This window comes from Pongo abelii, chromosome 6 (genome assembly GCF_028885655.2).
Source record: "Pongo abelii isolate AG06213 chromosome 6, NHGRI_mPonAbe1-v2.0_pri, whole genome shotgun sequence".
Classification (NCBI taxonomy): Eukaryota; Metazoa; Chordata; class Mammalia; order Primates; family Hominidae; genus Pongo; species Pongo abelii.
In genome coordinates this window covers 93085624-93106762 of record NC_071991.2, presented here as the reverse complement: position 1 = coordinate 93106762, position 21139 = coordinate 93085624, and the positions used below count along the sequence as shown (strand labels likewise).

At 31.9% G+C, this 21139-nt stretch overlaps 1 protein-coding gene across 3 annotated transcripts in view; it reads right to left on the bottom strand.

Annotated features, from left to right (window-relative positions):
• SEMA3E (semaphorin 3E) overlaps window positions 1-21139 on the bottom strand; it is a 290196-nt gene that overhangs the window by 32475 nt on the left and 236582 nt on the right. For all 3 annotated transcript variants that reach the window (XM_024249880.3, XM_054559579.2, XM_054559580.2), the window contains exons 6-12: window positions 12083-12202; window positions 10742-10884; window positions 9590-9704; window positions 9094-9163; window positions 6277-6421; window positions 3583-3805; window positions 182-273 (exon numbers count right to left, since the gene is read on the bottom strand). In XM_024249880.3, the coding sequence (XP_024105648.2) occupies window positions 182-273; window positions 3583-3805; window positions 6277-6421; window positions 9094-9163; window positions 9590-9704; window positions 10742-10884; window positions 12083-12202 (908 nt within the window). The remainder of the gene's footprint in view (window positions 1-181; window positions 274-3582; window positions 3806-6276; window positions 6422-9093; window positions 9164-9589; window positions 9705-10741; window positions 10885-12082; window positions 12203-21139) is intronic.

Below are 21139 nucleotides of genomic sequence, written 5' to 3'. Positions count from 1 at the left end.
TTTGAAAAGTCTGTAACAATCAAACAGATGCATTAGAATTTGAAATAATTCTTCACTTGTATTAGCTCTGAATCCACAACACAACTGTTAGGGGAAAAAAATGGATATAGTATCTTTCCTATTTACATCTCACTTGTAGTTGTAGTGCATAAATTTGGTCTGTATTTTTTACTTTAAATACCTTGAATATCTGAAGTTCTTCTAGAATTACTTCTTCCATTGATTCCATTTCTTGGTTGTAAATTGTGATTACTTTCAGCACAATTCCATTATCTGTAAGAAAACAAAACAAGAAATAAACTAGAATCTATGTCACAGTCTGGTTTTCAAAAAAACCATGTAGCTGGCTGGGTGCAGTAGCTCATGCCTGTAATCACTTTGGGAGGCCAAGATGGGTGTATCTCTTGAGGTCAGGAGTTCAAGACTAGCCTGGCCAACAAGGCAAAATCCTGTCTCTACTAAAAATACAAAAAAAAAAAAAAAAAAATTAGCCAGGCATGGCGGTGGGCACCTGTAATCCCAGCTACTCTGGAGGCTGAGGCAGGAGAATCACTTGAACCTGGGAAGCAGAGGTTGCAGTGGGCAAGATCATGCCACTGCACTACAGCCTGGGGGACAGGGAAGCCTTCATCTAAGAAAAAAAAAAAAAGTAGCGACTATAAATTCAAACAAGATTTGAAATCCAGATGCATGAAACATTTTAATCACTGTCAGTTTAAAACAATACGATTACTTATAAACTCATATTTTTAATTAGCAAAATTAATTTTATATGCCTGGCCAAAAAATGAGAGGAAATAATGATTTTTTCAAATAGTTTGATCCAAAAATCCAATCATAGATTCAAAAATCAAAATGTCTTTTGGAATTAATAAAACATAAGAGAGATGCCAAATTATTCTAGCTACTTTTTCTGTGATGCATGATGCAAGAAAATTTTTTTACCAAAAGCTACTTTTATGGTGCAAAACTATACCTTTAGTCTTAGGGAATATTCCAAGCAACACACTGTGAAACTCATCTTATATATAAAACATACACATACATGCAAGCACACACAGTTCTGGCTAGAAAAAAATCCAAGTATACACCATTGAGAGAAGTGTTTGTACCAATCATTTAGTTTCCATAATCATCATTTATTTTTAAAGTTTATATTCATATTTTAAAATTCCATCTAATTTTTATCATTTCTGATATTCTGAACTTGTTCCTTCCTATAAAAATTTTAACACATTAATTTGCCTGTACAAATAATTTAGTATAATGCTAGACATAATAATTCAGAAAAAAAAGAGCACTTTGAATTTCTTCTCTAAGAGTTTCTATGCTATTTCAGCAGTTTGTTGAAATATTATCAAGCCTTATGGATAATAAAACTGGATTATAAGTAAGCTAATAACAGTTACCTGTATTGTACACTACCCAAAGGAAACAAAAATTATCATCATTTTGAAAACTAAGCACACATATTAAATACTTGACAATTATATCAGGCAAAAAGTAAAGATAAGACTCAAATGATTAATTTGCAATTAGTGGTTTTTTAATAAGGACCATATATGTATTGTATTAAAGCCAGTGTCTAGTAAATATTGGACAAAATAACTATTATTTGTGGGATTTTTCAATGTTGTACCCATTTCACATTCATCAAACATGTTCTTTCTTCTGAAAATCTGTGGTTCAATATGATGACACCTTTGAGTTAAACATGGTGTATATGGCAGCACAAATATATGCTTGATACTTCTGAAATTCTCTGCAATAAATTTGATCAATATGACAAGCAAGTATTTCTAAAAACATTCTTGGACTGTTATATGTGGCTTCGGCTTTCCAGGGCATTTACAAATAACATATTAGGTTGGTGCAAATTTATTGCGGTTTTTGCCATTAAAGTAACAGCAAAAAACCGCAATTACTTTTGCACCAAACTACTACTTTAATTACTTTTATCAAATATTAGTATTGATTATGAAACTTTTAAAAATTTTGTTGGAAGTCACTATGAGTGAATTTATGGCCAAGTAATTTCAAGTTTGCTAAAGAAATCTGATGATACCATTAATCTTGAACCCACAGTGCTGAGCATATTATTAACTTCCTAAAATGAATGAATAAAATACAGTGCGTACCAGAGATCAATTTCTAAGAATAAGATAGACGTTTTCTTTTTTAAATCTTTGTTTTTAAAAAAACAAAAGGATGGCCGGCCATGGTGGCTTACGCCTGTAATACCAGCACTTTGGAAGGCTGAGGCAGGCGGATCACCTGAGGTCAGGAGTTCGAGACCAGCCTCACCAAAATGGAGAAACCCCTATCTCTGGTAAAAATACAAAATTAGGCAGGCATGGTGGCACATGCCTGTAATCCCAGCTACTCGGGAGGCTGAAGCAGGAGAATTGCTTGAGCCCAGGAGGCAGAGGTTGCAGTGAGCCAAGATCATGCCATTGCACTCCAGCCTGGGCAACAGAGCAGGACTCCAGCTCAGGAAAAAACAAACAAACAAACAAAACAAAAAAAGCCACAAAAAACAAAACAAAAATAAAAACAAAAGGATTATTGGAGAAGCCCAAGCACCAATATTAATATTAATATTACATCCTGTTTCCTGATCTGGGCTTATGCCAATAGCTCTTGAGAATTACATATCTATGATTGAAGTCATGTATGTTAGAATGCTCACTTCTCTAAAGATCAACTACTGTAGCAATTACTGTGCTGAATAAGAAGAAAGACAATGAAAGAAAGAAAGAATCATTTTAAACACTTTAAAAATGACTAGGATTTTAAAACACTTCAAAGAATTTGCTACATACTACTCTGGAGGCTGAAAGATTTCAAGTCCTCTCCTACAAGTTAGATCTAATGTATGGGTTAATTGAAACTACAAATTTATTTGAAAATATCACTTTTAGCATATTTATCATACTTTGTTTTATTAATGCAGTATATTATTGGTAACATTTGGCCTGCTTGGTACAAATGGTTGATCTTGACGTGAACTCATAAGAATTGCTGTGTTTAGAGATTTAGGTGAAGTTATTGTCCCAAGTTCCAAGTTGTTCACAAAATCTCCAGGACTCACTGAGCAAAGTCAGTAATGGAGCTGGGAAACTGACAGAACTGTTCTTGCTATGACACTCTACTTCCACTATGAGAACTTCTATTTGGAACCAATTTTGTTCATTAACATCTATTATTCATTTCTTTAGTTATTCATTTATTCATATGCATGAAGTACTGATCATGTATAAGGAATTACATCCTATGCAAGCCCCAAATCTTCTCTTTGGCAGCTTCAATATTTCTCACATCTGAAAAAAACCCACATATTTTGTTGGTCAAACCATGACACTTCTGACAATGAAAGTGGTAATATTCCCAGACAAGTGGCCTAAACGCTTACTATTGCAGCCACGTGAGGTCTCTATTTCAATCTTTCTCATTTTGGATTAGCAGTGTGAAATGGTTTAATGGACAGACAGATTTGTCGATAGGTGCTTTTAGAAATATTATTAAAGTTATTGAATTTAAGGGTCAATTTAAATATCTCTGAGTACTTTCTCATCTCTTTACCTGTCCCAATAAACAAGACATCATATTGGCCATCCTCAGCTTCCACTCGATCCACTGCTATTTGTTTCAGGTTATATTTTCCATCTGTTTTTACCAATATTGGTTTTTTATGGGTAGGTTTTATGGCCTGGTACATTAGTGGATGACTTCTTGCAAATCGGATGGCATCATCCGGGTAGTCCTTGGTGGTTCCGTATCTCCCTCCGTTTACTTTGCTGGCACACTGAAAAACAAGTGGATCAGATAATTCTTTTTGCCTTACACCCAAAGAGAAAATTTATAATCGATTATGAGAAGAATCAGAAAAATTCTTCAGATAATTCTTTTTGCCTTACACCCAAAGAGAAAATTTATAATCAATTATGAGAAGAATCAGAAAAATTGAAGATGTCAAATTAGTCAATTGTGCATTTAGAAATATTTAGTAATCATATATTTTTCTTTTTTTTTAACTTTTATTTTAGTTTCAGAGGTACATGTCCAGGTTTGTTATATAGGTAAACTCACGTTGTTGTACAGATTATTTTATCACCCAGGCACTAAGCCTAGTTCCCAATTGTTCTTTTTTTCTGATCCTCTCCCTCCTCCCACCCTCTGACTTCAAGCAGGCCCCTACGTCTGTTATTCCCCTCTTTATGTCCATGTGAGTAACCATATATTTTTTGTTACAGAAATGGAATCTTCCTCAGAAATTGGAAAGGCTAAATTATTTCAAACATGCAGCACTAGATATACAGAGAAACTAGATAAATTCTGGAAAAGTGAAGTATAGTTACTATCAAGACTTTGGGGATGGTAAAAATGTTTAACATCATACATATTCAAATTATTTTCTCTGTTTTTGAAATTTGTTTTTTATAATATAAGTTAAATTTTTAAGGGAAACAATCTATTGTTCATACAAAGAGAAGAAATCTCTTTGTTGTGTTGAAACTTCTAACTAAGGATCACAACTGTAAAAAATAGCTTTACTACTATTGAGTATGATAACATGATCAGTGATGGTTCTGATTGGCTCACTGACTACAGAATTTTAGTGGTTCAACAAAAAAACCTATTCAGATGTTATCACTGTTAATTATCAACGGCAAAAAAAAACACTCTCTATTTACTGTAATCTATATGAATTTGTATTTTTAATGGATTTGACAAAATAAACTGGGAAAACAAGAAATATGTGCTATAACATGTCAATTTTTAAACTACTGACTAAAAAATTAAATACTCTACAGTAGCTTAAGTTACTTATTGGAAAACCTTTAAATGTGTTGATTCATGCTTGTTAGTAACTGCTCCCTCATTTTACATATTTTCCTCCAGAACTACAGCAATTGCAATGATTACCTTGATAAAAACTTTCCACTTTAGAGTATAAATACAGTAGTTTAGTAATCAGATTCCACAAAGAGGACATTTATAATGGTGTGGTTTTTAAAATCAGACCATATTTCCTAATTTGGCATGGATTTTTCACTTGAGTGTACTTTCATGATATATAATTGGAAACATTTTGGACTAGCTTGGAAGCAGCTCCATAACCAGTCACTTCCTCCAAATCTCCTTTAAGACCATGTGGTTTCAGGAAGCATTTCCAGCAAAGCCACAGGAGTAGGTTTTCTCCATTTAAAATTGTAACTTCAATCAATAGAGTGAAATAAAATATACTTTATGTCTTACTGGAAGTAATAATTTTAAGCTAGTGAGAGAGAGTGATTGAAATGGTAAAGCCTTAACACTTGTTAATGGAGGTAAGGTTTGTTTCCACTTTGGGTTTTTGCTCTACAAAAACGGTTTCTATCTGACTTGCAAGTAATTGTGGAATCAGCGTAGTGATGGGATTTCACCAGCTGTTTGTAAAAGTATAGATGTTGACTTGTGTGACAAGTTAAATCTTTGCTCTCCATAGCTCACATAGCACATACAATGATCCAAAGTTTTTCCAACCTAGTTGCACACAGGATGAATGATACAAAATCATCATCTCATCATCACCCTCACTATCATCATCAGTTTTAGCCATGTGTGCTAAAAGCGCAAAAGACTGCATGCCTAGCTAAGAAGAATCTTAATAGTATAGTTCAGAGACAAGTGGTAGAACTTTTGTACTCTAGCAATACTTTTGTATTGGCATTTCTTTCCTAAGGGGCCAGCAAGGATGTTAAATGAGGTGCTAAGTATTCTGAGGAGATAGAGAAAAAAACTTCTTATAGATTTCCTACAATGAGAAGTAAGGAGACAGTTTGGCCTAGGGAAATTAGAGGCTGATTTAAATATTAGAACATAAAAATTTGGTGACATTGTCCTGCTTGGAATTTATATGTGGTGCTAACTCCTCTGAAGAGGCTGAGAAGAATACGATGTTCATGTTACTGAATGTTTCTGTGTTCACCAGTACTTTTAAAAATAAAATTTCAATTGGTGTTACTTAGCCAAAATATCAATAATAGTAACGTATTTTATAATACTGCTGTGTCCATTATATATTATATTCTTTTTATTAAATAACAAGGATAAAACTTGAGATTTGAAAGGATATTTCTTTACTACATATACTTTTCACCGAGCATACTTTTAGGTATATTATTCCTTAATTGTTCAATCTGCAAAGTCTTGTAAAACGCATGAAACAGTGAACAAAATATTACCAAAAGTGCACTTAAAAATAAGAATTATTTGCTATATAACTAAACTTACAGAACCAGGCCTTGGATAAGGGACTTTTCCTTCATAGACTGACCAGTGGTATTCAGGTCCTTCCTTATGTGCATATGGTCCGTTGAAGGCTGCCCGAATGCTAGACATGTGATAGACACATATAGCATGCCCTCGAAAAATATTACTGAAAAATACAAAAAAGATAATTATTCTTCTGGAACTAACTGCAGGTCATCTAGCCAAATACCCCAGCCTATAAAGATAACAGTCAAGTCTTTTGGGTAAAGTAGTTGCAATTTCTTTAAGCAAAGAATATTCTAGATGTGTTAATTATTGCAATATTTCCAATTTTGAAACTCTGAAACTTACCATTTTCTTAATTGCCTACTTAATACACTTGAAGATGACATTGTTACAGAGACAAAAATAATGTCACTTCACTTATTTTTAAAACTTGTGTTTTTATATTTTTTTATTAAGGGAGATATGGCCTTCATATTAACAAAGACTTATTCCCAAGTTGAATTACTCATTTAGATATTATCTCCTTTATGTTGTTCTATTTTCAAAGTAGACAGTGTCCTCTTACTCATTATGCTGTTAATATTGCTACAAATTCTATTAAGATGTATTAAGTTTCTTAATGCATATGACTTAAAGAACAATTTAAAGTCTTATGAAAATTTAGGCCTTTTTTTCCATTTTTTAGCTGGGGTTCATGTAGACTTTAATATGCTTGTATATTCCTTCCTCCAGTCACCAAAAAGTGTCTTTAAAATTACTTTAACTATATAAAACTTAGATCCCTCATCTCCAGAACTAGCAGAAAGCAAAAAAATTTTCTTGATTACAATTTTTACTTGACAGTATAAAGGCAGTAGTTGACTAACTGTGGCAAGTTTTATTGAAGACATTTGTAATCAGATTCTACAAAAGGACATTTTTAAAGATTTTTTAAAACAATCTTGCCATATTCCTTAATTTAGCATGAACTGAATGAATTATAACATTATCAGAATTTCTGTATTGTAAGAATCCAAATAATTAATGTTTGTGAAAGTGTTTTGCAAAATTCAAAGTTCTATATAAATAAAGTTTCCTACATCCTGAGACACCTGTAAAACAGCAGTTATGTTACTGTCCTACACCCCCAATTTACACATTTTATAACACACCTTGAAGCAATTGGAAATGCCTGGGATACAGGGAACACTTGAGATAGTCTCCTAACTAAAGTGGTAGCACACCTTTCATCACCATTCTACAAATATCAATCCTTATGTCAGGTAACAGCTGGGAAGCTTTTGTTCTCAGATTTATATAAATTGAACAGTCAAAATGGAAATTATAGAAGAAAATAATGTCTTACGTTTGATTTCTCAGAAAGATCCATTATGCCATCATTTAGGAAAATAGCTTATAATCTGATCATATTAACCCATAGAGAAACTAAACCGATTATTCCATAGCTTTAATATATCATATAAATTCACTGAATTATCATGCAACATATGAATTATTCACAGCATAAGGGAGGAGATGAAGTTAAAACGTTAAGTACTCTCCATGCGCTGTGATAACTACCAATCTACCTTAACTATTTTTCTTTGCATCAAAGAATAATTGATAGACAAATTGTTTCCATGTTTCTCTGTTGAAGAAAAGGTCTCTTTGCAACAGCAGGATTCTTGTCTAAAGAGATGTATTATTTTCTCTAAGTGAGCATTAGAAACTACCTACTGAAAAATAACAAACTAAAGCTGTGTGGAAAGACCCCATGTAAGAACAGTATACATAATTATTGACAGTTTATGGCTTATATGATGTAAAAGAGGAATTCAGTAATACGATTCCAGCCCTGTCAAGATAATTGAGGTATATTCTTCTTTATTTTTATCCTAATCATTTTACCTGCACTATGCCTTACCTAGAAAGATACTCAGGAAATTGTGTATATAACCTTTTAACAAAAACTGATTCTAATATTTTTATTTGTGTGTCAAAATACATGAAATAATATTTTATCCATTTTTACAGCACTTCACTATGGGTTAAAAAATACAAAAACATAAAGGGGAAAATAATAGATTATACATCTTAAACTTGAGCAGCAAATTTAAAAGATACAGAGCAAATGATGAACATGTGTTCACTATGAATCAAAGTAAGAGCAGGAAAATCAGAATAAAAGAGTGAGAAGAGTGTTCTATGATTAAGAAGTCGAGAAATTTTTCTTGGATATGGCAATTGGTAAGTATTGGAGAACTGATGTAAATCGGTTTTGGAGGAGAAAGTTATTTCAAGCAAGATAAGTGAATAAATAAAAATATAGTAATAGAAGCTAGCAAAGTAGATACTGACTGGCATCTGTCAAGGCATTATCTTGTCAAAATCAGACCATTAGTGAACTCAGAGGGAAAATATCCAAAGGCGAGTGAGTAACAGTTGATATAGAATCTTGACAGCCTGGCTTGGAAAATTCTATATGATGAATAAAGGAATTATCCTAGACTTTACAACATATAATAACACATTGTAAAGACTGATATCTTACAAACTGTATGTGAAAAAAAATCACTGTGTTCTAGATTAGAGAGTGAAGAGATTAGGATACTGAGCACAGGAGGATTCTGGGTACTATAAACAGAAACAAGATTTGGATTCAGATTGAGCTTTTGAAAATGAAAGTACATTTGCAAATGTTGGAGAATAAAGATCAATTGGTGACTATAAAGTGTAAAAAATGAGAACAGCAACTGGGTCAATAGTCTTTCAACTTACATACACCATGAAGGGAGAGTCCAGTGAGGCATCTCTTGTTATATATTGTTTTTATTGACTGTATAAATTTCTCACCTGGTAGTGTTAAAGAGTCCAAATATAACTGGATTCTTATGATCTCTGGTAGGTAGCAAAAAAACGTCCTCTGAAAAATTAAAGACCATTCCACTGCTTAGTATTTTTAGCTCTTTTTGCATGCAAAGAAAATGCATTCACATAAATTTGTTTAGAACCCATTATAGATTTTAAGATGTATATTTTCATATACAATCACACAACCATGACCAAGTCATAACAGAGCTCATCATTCAGCTGTTCTGGGTGGCCTTGAGCTGAACAATAGGAAGGAGCCAGACACTGACTCTAAACTAACAAGATGAGCCTCTTTTTGTTCTTGCAATCCCTTTTCCCCCAGCATGTGTGCCTGGCCAAAATGAAAAGAACAGAAACTTGCTCTATGTTAAATAGAGGTCAAATACACAGAAAACAAGTTTTCTATGTATCCTAGGGATAAAGTTATAAAGAGGCATATACATAAAAGGGCAAATTTAATTCACCTAAAAACATTTACCTAATTCATCAAAATATGTGTCAATTCCATTCATTCCTGGTACTGAGCAAATGAGTCTCGCTTTTAGGAAAGTGCTCCACTTATTCACCAGTATTCTCTGCCCTCCTACATCATTCTGTGAAAATCAAAGAGGAGGTAAATAGTTACTTAAAGAATTTTGACCAACCACAGATTTCATATTATTAAACATGCATTTGCCAGGAGTTATGACTTTTTTATTTAACTACGAAAATTTGGCATAATTCTCAAGTAATGTCATAGGTGCAACTTCCCATAATTTGGATTTTTATCTTTTTTTAGGTTTCTTCATTCAGCCTTGTCAGTGCACTTTCACCCTGATACATTAAATATATTTTGCAGATATTAAAAAATATTAATACAGCAATCTCTCCTAAATAGAATAGTGGAGAGATACAGTAATCGTGATTATTACTTTGTTCATAAATAATTTGCCTCTCTCAGGAATATAGAAACATCCATTTATTTTCTTCCTTTAACAAAGGAAGAAAGCTTTTCAAGAAAGTTTGAAATACACACACAATGCCCAGACTATATATGTATATAAATATATACATACACCACACACACAATATACATATACACACATATTTATATGTAAATTTATTTTCGAACATCTTCTTAAATGCCAAGGTAACTTTACATTTGTAATTTTATTTAATTCTCTCAATATATGTTGCTACTCCTATTGGTTTTAAATGTTCCCAAACGACCTCTCTAAATATTCAGTAAATTACAAATGGCTTTTTTTAAAATAACTTTAACCAACCGAATTGTTCAAACATAGCTATGTATATTATTTGTACTGTGTACTAAAGGAATAAAAAAGGTTTTGATTAAATTCATTAAGAAAAATAAAGTTCAAGTTTCTGCATGGGAAGAAGGACAGTCTAATCATAGACGATTTCTTCTCGGTACAGCTTCAAAAATGGGGAAAATCATACAAAATACGAGGTCCTTTTAAAATACACCTTTCACTAGATATGAAATGTAGAGGTTGGTAGAGTAAATATCAATTGTAGGCAGTCTAAAGAATACTAGAAAATATTTAAAAGTAGAAACTTACTATAAACTTAATAAAGGCCTGACCATAAATTGTGAGATAAGCAAGCATAATGAGAGAGAAAGCCTCACCACACAGAGTCGCCCGACCCTGGTGTAAATTGCATGGGCATTGTTTTCTGCCTCCAGTGCCTTCTCAGTAAAAAAGAAATATACTTTGTTGTCATCTCTGTCTTCATTGTCAGGAATCATGTATGAACCTACAAATTTTGGTTCTATAGGAGCAAAAAATAGGAGAAAAAGTAAAATAGATATTACAACAAAATGCTAACAAGTTATTCCAATAAATTATATATCATCTGAATCCTTAAGTTTAACTTTCACCATTTCATAAAGAAATATTTTTCTTGAATTTTTTTACCAAACATTAAAAACTATGTAGATATCTCCACTTTATTTGCATATTAACAGCCCTTTTAGAAATATTACAAGAATATTTAATTGGAAAATAAAAGAATCCAGGAGAGAAGAAGAATTTCAAACACATGCAACGCGAACTTAAAATGCATTCAGGAAAGAACAGATTGGGAGCACAATGAAGACAATCTCTATAAATTTCCTCCCATTGTAGGTAAAAACTAAATGTAAGTATAAGTAACATATTAAAGTAAATAAATCTATCATAATTTATTTTATTTATTTATTTATATTTATTATTATTATTATACTTTAGTTTTATACATATGTGACTTACCTGCACATAATTTATTTTTAATTCATAAATGATCTACCAGTATAGCGCATAGATCATTTTAGTTTCAAAGTAGAAAATTTATTTTACGTTTTTGAGATTGTAGTCCAAGAGATTTGAATAAATGTTCTTTGATATGGTATGTAAAATATATGAATGGTATCATCAATGACTATGCATTTTAAAGCTTAATAAAAATGTGGAAAGTAATTAAAATGCTCACCATGAAACAATATTCTAGCACCTCCATATACCAGTGTGCCAAAATATAAAACTTACTTCTTACAAAGAATTCTGTATCAATGAATGTCTAGTGACTTTCCTAGAATTTTGTCTCTAAAGTGTAATGCAATCCTATTAAAACAAGCAAAGAAGGGCAATCAATTCATCAAAAATTATATCAATTGATAAAAGTAGACAAAACAGCTTATTGGATGATGGACTTTTCACTTTTCATACATTTGCTTTGTTTTCCTTATTCAAATACTGATTTCTAAGCATTGCTCGGAAGGTATACTGATTTTATAATTAAGCCAATCAATTTTGATAGAAAATGATATACATATATACAATATTTTAATTCAAGAATGTTGCTAGTAAAACATTCTGAAATTTGTAAAGGAATTGTATTTATATTCTTATTATTATCAAAATGGCAATTTTTCCGTAAGTTTTAGAGTTGATTTCAATCCTAATTCGCATACTCTTTTCCTCATCCTTACCTTTCAACAGACGCTCATCGTCATGCTCAGTGCGGATGTGGGCCAGTCGCCCCATGCTGCGGAAGATCGCAGCGTCTCTGCTCCAGTAGTCACTGTAGAGTCCAGCAAACAATTCACTACCTACATGGGAGCATCAGTAAAAAAGAAGTCAGTATTTGTTTCTGGATTTGAAGACAAGGTATAAGTCACAATTATATTAAACACATCCAAATTTAATATGTGTATCTATAATATGTACTTTATGACATTAATACTATTGCTGTTAGGAGCATGGATGGTATAGTAAGACTCCCAGGGTTTGAGTCCAGAGTCTGTCACTTACTAGGTGTGAACTTGGGCAAGTTGCTAAGTTCCCTGTGCCTCAGTTTCCTCATTTGCAAATTAGAAAAGTAATCGCATTCAGTAAGATAGTTAAGAGTAAAGCACTTGGAAGATCAGCTGGTAAACAGTAAGACCTATATGAGTTTTTGGTAAATAACTTGGCTTCATTTATTTTCCTAGACTTCTTTTAACCTCCATATCATCAGGGCTTTATCATTATTATTGTTATTGTGATGATTACAGGTTTTATATGTCAGTCAGCTAATTCAAATCCTTCTTGTAACAAGATACTGCTATCATGAATATGATTTTAGTATGGGAACAATAAATTCTAACAAAGATGATATAATCCAATCAGTTGTCATTCAATTTGTAAATTTGTGGCTCAGTCAGATAGGAAGGATATAAAAAGTGCTCCGAATTTAATCAGACAGTCAACAAAATGATTGAAGGAAGTTAGTTGCAACATGTGGTGGCAGTCACAGTCTTAAAATCAGACTGAGAAATTACACAATGTATTCAGGGTCTCAGGAAATAACCATGTGTCTTTTGAGTAAGAAAAAAGACATTAAAATAACTTAAGGGAGAGTATAACTTGAACTCCAGGAAGATCAATAGCTCTGAAGCATAGGGACTTAGAATCCTTTCCCAAAACTCACAAGAGGTAATCAGTGTCCCCATCAGTTTTACCGGAAGGATGTCCTGGCCATAGCCAGCTCAGTTGTCCTGTCTGGAGCAAAAATCTCTGGCCAAGAAACAAATGATAACAGCAGATTGCTGGAAACAGCAACCTCAGAGCAGAGTGGTAAAATTGTTTTCTTAATGAGTGGCATATAACATTGGTCTAGTACTAAAACAGATATGATTATTATGTTACATGGTGCTAATGCTTTTTTGTTAAGTTTGCAATGTGTATGCATACACATGATATTTAAAGTGCTTTAAAGGTTAAGAGATTTCAAAATTAATTGTATTTCCAACTTAATATATCTAATTATGTAATTAATTTTATAATTGGGATTATTAAAGTTGCAGTTATAAGAATTTGACCAAATATATAAACAGAATTTAAAAGATATTGAATATTTATAAATTTTATTTATTAGAACTTTAAAAATTGTTTCATTATTTATGAAGGATTTTTTTCCCAAGGTAAGGTCTTTAAAGCTTTGGAAAACTTCAGAAGTGTAAGCATATTTGTATGATTTAACATTTGAGAAAATGATCAATTAAATTATATATATGATAAATTAAAAGGAAGTTTATTTTCAACTTGCATTAACTGACTATTAATTTTTTAAAGGTAAAGATGATTGCTTTTGTTATATCAAATTTAGAATAATATGATATAAATTAAACTCAAAGATTAAAAAATAAGCTTTAGAAGTACTACTATAATAGTTTTTTTCATTTTAAAAAGATAAATAATTCTAATTAGTTTTTCTCTGTTCACAAAATCCTCTATGGATGCTTAAAACACTCTATGAGATACAAATAATACAATCTATGGTTTCCAAAAAAGAATTCATTTTTAAATTATATGTTCTACATGAGAGAGGAAAAAGTAAATGTGTCAGAGTGTTAACAATTGGTGAATCAAGGTAAATGGTATACAGGTGTTAATTTTACTTTTACTTCAACTTTTCTTTGTATTTGAAAATTTTCAAGATCACAGAGTTTTTAAAAAGATATATTTATTGAGTTCTTCTAGTATATTCAGCTTACGCTAAGTGAGAGGTATGATGTAAGGAAAATAACAAAAACTAAATGATGATTTAAATCTGGACTTAACAGTATATAGTTTGGTAGAGAAAAGTTATGTCAGAACCCTTACTTAAGCATATCATGTTATTTGTTAATAGAAAGGGAAAAGATTAACATAATTTTTTATCAAAGTCAGTTAATTAGTGCTGTCTTCCCCAGAAATTTTATGTCTATGTTTGAAGAAGTAGTATTTTGAGACCAAATGCGTTCAGTGGTTAGGAATATGACCTGTTACCTGGAATTCAGTCTGCATTATTTGAACATGGATAAAAGAGAGTCATTAAAAGGACTTTGGGATCATCAACTCTATGGCATAAACAACCAAGTTGACCCTTAAAAATATTAATTGACTATTAACACATGAGTGAGGATTTCTCTGAAATATTTTTGTTTTTAATTATTATAGTTGAATTATGTTTCCCACACCAAATATAAAGGCCATCTTGTTAAATGGTTGTAAATATAATTTATTTCGCTAATGTGGGCTGGGCTGAATCTTTAATGTATAATGGGAATAAAGATTAGATTTCTTTAAAATCATGAGTTTTCTATTCTCTAAATTTTTAATATTTGATTTTATATATTAAAGTATTGTAGACTTTGATAATTGGAAATATTGTTATGGGAAAATAATATTTATATTAGTACACATCGATTTTAATGGATTTATCCTAATTTGGAACATTGTTTCAAAATTATCGTTTTAACCAATGCTATAAAATTAACAAACAAGTATTCCTTGGAGCCACTAGATGGCAGCCCTATGATACTAGATAGTACCATATCCAGAGACGATTCTCTGCACAAGAGAAAAAATAGTATATTCCCAATGTTACCCAGTTTCCCATTTTGCACTCAGGACAGAGAAAATTGTGAGCAATTTCCATAACACAATATGAACTGTATGACTTAAATTTCAAAGACACTATATAGGTGCTAAAAACTGTAAGCAACGTAAATAGAAACAAATGTGTTTCTGTTGGAAATGTTAGCTTTTCCTCAGAAGGGAGAGATATTCCTTTCATATCTTCATATCCATACAAATTTTAAAAAAATCATAGTAATTGATAATAATTACGTTTGGCAAAATACTTTCCTAAGAAAATTAGAAAAGAAAGACAACATGTTAGTGAAAATAAATAATATATTAATAAAGACTTAGGTAAAATAATATGTAATAGTAAGTAAATAAGCAAAAATAGTGGGCATTATTAAAATTTTTAGTACAATTTGTGGGAAATACATAGTCTCTAATTAAATTTATTATAACTATTTGGTATCAGAAAATTTCTGAATCAATACATTCATCTTTTACAGAATGCAAAAATAACATCTAGATAAATCATATTTTCATGGATTAAAATAGAAAAACATTTTATAAAAAGACTAAAATACCTTTTAGGGCTTCAATTATAACAGAAGAACTATCTAAGGATTTAGTTTTCTATGTCTATGGAGATGGGCTAGTTTAACATCTTCTCACACTCAACAATAGTCTCTATATAGAGAGGAAAGAATAGTAGAAATAGTTCTGCAGTGGAAATCTGGCAAGCCAAGTCCCTAGCTCGAAATCTGCTATTTGACCACCACAAACTGTTCAAAATCTCAGGGTCTCGGTTATCTGTAGAATCAAAGAGACTGCCATGTAATTCTCGAACCTGCCAAGCTTTTATGTTTTCTCTGCTCTTTGGCCTAGAATTCCACACCTCTCTTCTCACCTCACCTTCCTTTTGCCTGGTTATTGTCCACTTTTTCCATGATGCCTTGTCTGGCCAAACTTTTTTAGTGTAGTGGTTCCTAGTGCTACTGTAGCTCTGGTACCTATTTCTATCCTACTGCTCATCCAACTATATTTTTATTGACTCCTTATGTGTTTGAAATGATGCCTCATTAATGTCTGAAATACAAAAAATGCTCAATAAATATCTGTTGAATCAATGAATGGCTTAATGAGTTAATAATTAAATATATCAGAAGTTCCTTTCAGGGTTTAAAAAAGGTTATGAAAGGCTGTGAAATGTCAACAATCAGGGCCAGGTGCAGGGACTCTCGCCTGTAATCGCAGCACTTTGTGCAGCCCAGGCCAGAGGATTGCTTGAGTTCAGATGTTCAAGATCAGCCTGGGCAACATAAAGAGACCCCCATCTCTACAAATAATAATAATAATAATTAATAATAATAATAAAGTAGCTGGGCATGGGGGCCTGCACCTGTGGTCCCAGCTACTCAAGAGGCTGAGGTGGGAGAATCTCTTGAGCCAGGCAGGTAGAGGCTGCAGTGAACTATGATTGTGCTACTGCACTCCAGTTGAGCCAGACCCTGCCTAAAAAAAGATTAAAAAAAAAAACACGCAGGATAAGATCTTAACTTTTAAAAACTGTTTCAGAGAGAAAATATCAAATGAAAGAAAAGGCTATTGGGAATTTACATGGATAACAAATTTGAATTTTTGTTCCTTGAGGGCCTTACATTATTTATTAATTTTAATAGATTAAAACAGGAACTCTATTTTTTTTTCAAAAATTTGTCCCCAAGAATTTCAACACAAAGGAATTACACTGTGACTAAAAGACTGTGTCAACACTAAATTGCTTATGTGAAAGAAAATAAGACAATCATTTGACTCTTTGAAATAGATAAAAACACATTCTTTATATTAATTCTAAAATGTGTAATTAAGATACTTTTCTATATAACTCCTTTTTTTTTAACAATGTAAACTCTGGTTGAAGTTTTAATTAAATGCATTGCGCTGCCTTAATATTTTATGGAATGTATCAAGCGTTTTGTTCATGGACTATATATTATCTGAGTTTTTATTTACTATGTTGGATTTTAATTGTGTAACAAGAAAAATTCACAGTAGTGTTTCATGACCTTCTTATCTTGTTAAGTTTTACTCAAGCGTTTCTTCTGTTTATGTTATAAATGTATGTTATGCAAATCTAAATAATGTGAAACATATTTGCCTCATGGAACAGCATATGGCTAAAGACTGATTTAGCTGCCTCACTTTATAACTGAATTTTATAATTTTGTTAGAAAATGATTCTATTGTGGATGGACTGTTTTGCAGAATCACTATGACATGCATAGCTACAAAGAGAAACAAAATGCACTTGGGAGGATGAGGATGGATGAAAATGACTCACATATTTCAACATCCCAGTTCACACTCACATTCTGCTTAGGATGCTGAAAGAAACCAGGAAGAATGTGAGATTCTGAATGTGTGATTTTATTGGGCATTTAGCTGTTGTTTGGGCTTTCGGTTTGTTTTGGTTTGGGAAGATGATTAGCACTAGCTCTCAATGTTAAGAAGGTGGTTTTGAGGCATGAAGGAACAATAAAAACATCTTTTGAATCTGTTTATTTGTGTGTGCCAGCACCCATGGCTGTACTCTTGAGTTTTCTTGGTGGCAAACCAAGGATATTGATACCATGACGGTTAAACCAGATTCTCAAAGGAGAGAATATAAGTGGGGAATTGAAGAGTGGGGCTTTTTTCTTCTTCCTTTACCTCTTTTCATTGTGATGGAACCATAAGTAAAGTATTCAAATAGCTCCTTAGAGACTAGCAGTCATGGCCTGAAGCTACAATAAGCATGTGGATAATGGGCATTCTGCCAAGTGTGAGAGAGAGAGCAGCAGCCTTGGATAAGAAATTATAGATATTCTTTAGGGACAGGAAAGTGGTAAGGGAATAACCTGAAGTCTACGTTTCTATATAGTTGAGGTGAATTCAAAACACGAGGCAGCACATTTGCTTATTATGTTTGTAGAACTTATCATTATAAAGACAAATATTCTAACTTCATTTATAATTTTTTCATTTATTTTTCTAATAAATGACCTTACTTTGTGCCAGTTTATTCCCTGAATGCAAATATAGTTAATTAAAAATAATTATTTATTTAAAATGTTTTAATATTATTAACAACTTGAAACAATAAATTAAATTTTCTCTGCATGCATTCTAACTCCCATTCATTCAATTGACATTGACTTTTAATTTACAAAATTCATGATAAGGATATATATTCACAAAGGTATTATTATTATGGATAAAATCTCAGTCAGGAAGAGGATTTCAGTGGCTGTAAACTTTGTGGTTTTATTTGCTGAAAAAAGTAATAGAAAAAAGTGTAGGAAAAATTCATGGACTATAAAATGTCTTATTAGTGATTATTTGTTAAAATAAAATTTAGTGTGCATTTACTTTGAAAAGCATCCCTAAAAATACTCCAACAACAAAGTTAATCCATTCAAAGCAAAGTTTCAAAAGGTACACGACAAATCAGGGTGTTTTTTCCCCCAAACTCTAGCTACATGTGTCTTATCATACCTTAGGCATTTCAGTAATGGTAGGATTAAATTATACCTGGAATTGGTAATACAACTATGGGTCAGAATAAAATTTAAAAATAAAAATGGCAATAGAATTAAAAGGAGAAACTATGGGAGATTGTAACGTTACTGAAGATATTATCAACTTAATTAGAATACTACAGTAGTATGTCAAATATAACTGACAAAAAGAGTCAGCAAAAATATTTGCTTCTTGGCCAAAATGATATATGACATAAAGAACACTATTTCCTGGATTTTTATTTGGCCACTTACCAAACTTAATAATTTAGTAGCAAGATAATTACTAAGTGTATTTGGATGATTTGAAAGGCATGGATAAGCAATGTAGCAATTCATTATACTGAAAAATTTATTGTTTCAACAAGCTGCTTTTAAAATCAAGTTGTAATGCCTTGTCTTCTTCAGACAGTTACTTAAAACCACTTAAAATACAGTAGGAGTAATCACACTGGAGGAAAACTTGGCCAAACATGCAGAAATATGGCACCTGAGATATGAGCTGATATGCTACCAAGATAAATTGTGTTACTACAAAGAGGCATTGGAAGAGCAAGCCTATTTAATATATGATTTCATTTTGATTAGTTTCTGAACATATATGACATAGTTCAGTTAGAAGCTTGTTTTTACTCCTTAAATCCTTTGTCACATAGAATTATTACAAGCTATCAAGTTTTCATTTCTAAGTTAGATTATAAATGGAATAAAAATGTGCTTTATAACTTGTCTTTCATCTATCAAATAAGCTTTAATATTTATTCAATTTTTTATTAACCTCTTCTTCGTATGACCTTAAGTCAGCTGAATTTAAGTTAACTGAACTAAAATTGTATCTAAAATTAGGAAATTACATAGAAAATTCTCTAATTTGCAAGCACCATTTTTTTTTAGGTCAAGCAGCTTTATGAGTATACTACCAGTTTCAGTGTTTTATCATTAAATTTGTCTTCATGTGAACAGACATTAAACATTGTGTGACATATAATTAACCATGAAACTAAGAAGTAGCAATAATCTAACGATAGTCATCTTTTTGCTGGAGGCTTGTCTTAACTCATCAGCAGAGAACATGTGTGGTCACAAAATACCACATTAATACATTCTTTCACAGTCAGAATAAGCTCTACCGAGCTTGCCAAATTCCAACTCAGGTAGCTCCATTTTTCCAGCCCACATTCCTGCTGCTTTTTCAATTGGGTGAATTATTTTCACTTCCTCTCTTTTAAAGAGTTTCTGGCTCACATAGGTTATCAGGTTTCCATCCAGTGGCTGCTGCATTTCCACAGTGAGTGAATGATCTCTCCAAGGTACTTTGGGATGAAAGTGAGTGGATAAATGTGAAGAATTATATTTTTATTTCTTCTCTTTGGAGGGATTATTCTATAACTTCTGTGTTTAGCTTGGAGGACTCCTTTGATTTGATTTCTCTTCGAAATAAGAGAAACAGCCACCCAGATGGCAAGCACTTCAGATTTCAGCATAGTGTAATTTGATTTGGAGGTTCAATGAAACTCACTTGGAAATGTCCCTCCAGTAATATTTCCCCTCTTAGAAATTTCACTTTTAAATTCTTGGCTTCGTGCAGAAACAAACTCCTAGGGAGGCTGAGTAGTGAGTGGCAAGGTGGTCATAGAAATTATTATTAACTCTTTAAATGAAATGTTAAAAAATAATTTGTCTTCTAATATTCTCAGGTTTTCACTATAGAAGCAATATATACTGTGCAATTTTTAATTTCCAATTCCCCCTTTATGATTCTTATGAATAATATTCCAAAACTAATTTTTCATTTGTTTAGGAACCTCAGTGAGAATTACATTTAGTATTTATAGGGGACTTAGTCTTTGCAAGATACTATATGGCACAAGAAAGATAAGAAAGTCTCTTTTTTTCAAACATACTAAAATCTTTATGAAGAAAAATTCACTAACAACTTCAGAAAAGATGGTATGAGCCTATCAAATATATAAATTTTAATGTATATTCTGTCAATTGCGTTGGAATTTCTTGCATTTATGGACCTGGCATCCCCCCAAAAGTGTTATTTTTAAGGTTTTGACTTTTACTAAGTCTAACCTGACTTAGGAAACCCTTTTCCCATATTTAAAGTCTTCCTTTTTTTAATACTCTATTTACACACACACACACACACACAGAGAGAGAGAGAGAGAGAGAGAGAGAGAGAGAATTGGTAGAGAAACTCAAAATATTTCAAATTAATATTTTTCTTTAATATTTATTTTTCTCAAATATTGTACCTTTATTCAAGCCCCTGAAAAACTTAATTACTATATAATTCTTATTTTATAGCCTTGTCCTATTATGAAGCTGAAGTAAATCAAACTTTTCCCATTAATTAGAGTTAACATGAGCTGTTTGCTATATAAATACATAGATTTTGAAAAGCTTTACTTTTTTACACCTGAGAACCAGATGTAGGGAGTAGAATGCAAGACCCATCAAAATAAACTGACTTGAATATGTTCAGGGAACATAGATTCTCAAGAATACACAGTAGCATCTATATCAACTCTAAATCAAGTATAACATGGTTTAATCATCAGGAGAGAGTTTTAAGTTTTAATTGTTTATTTAGAATGT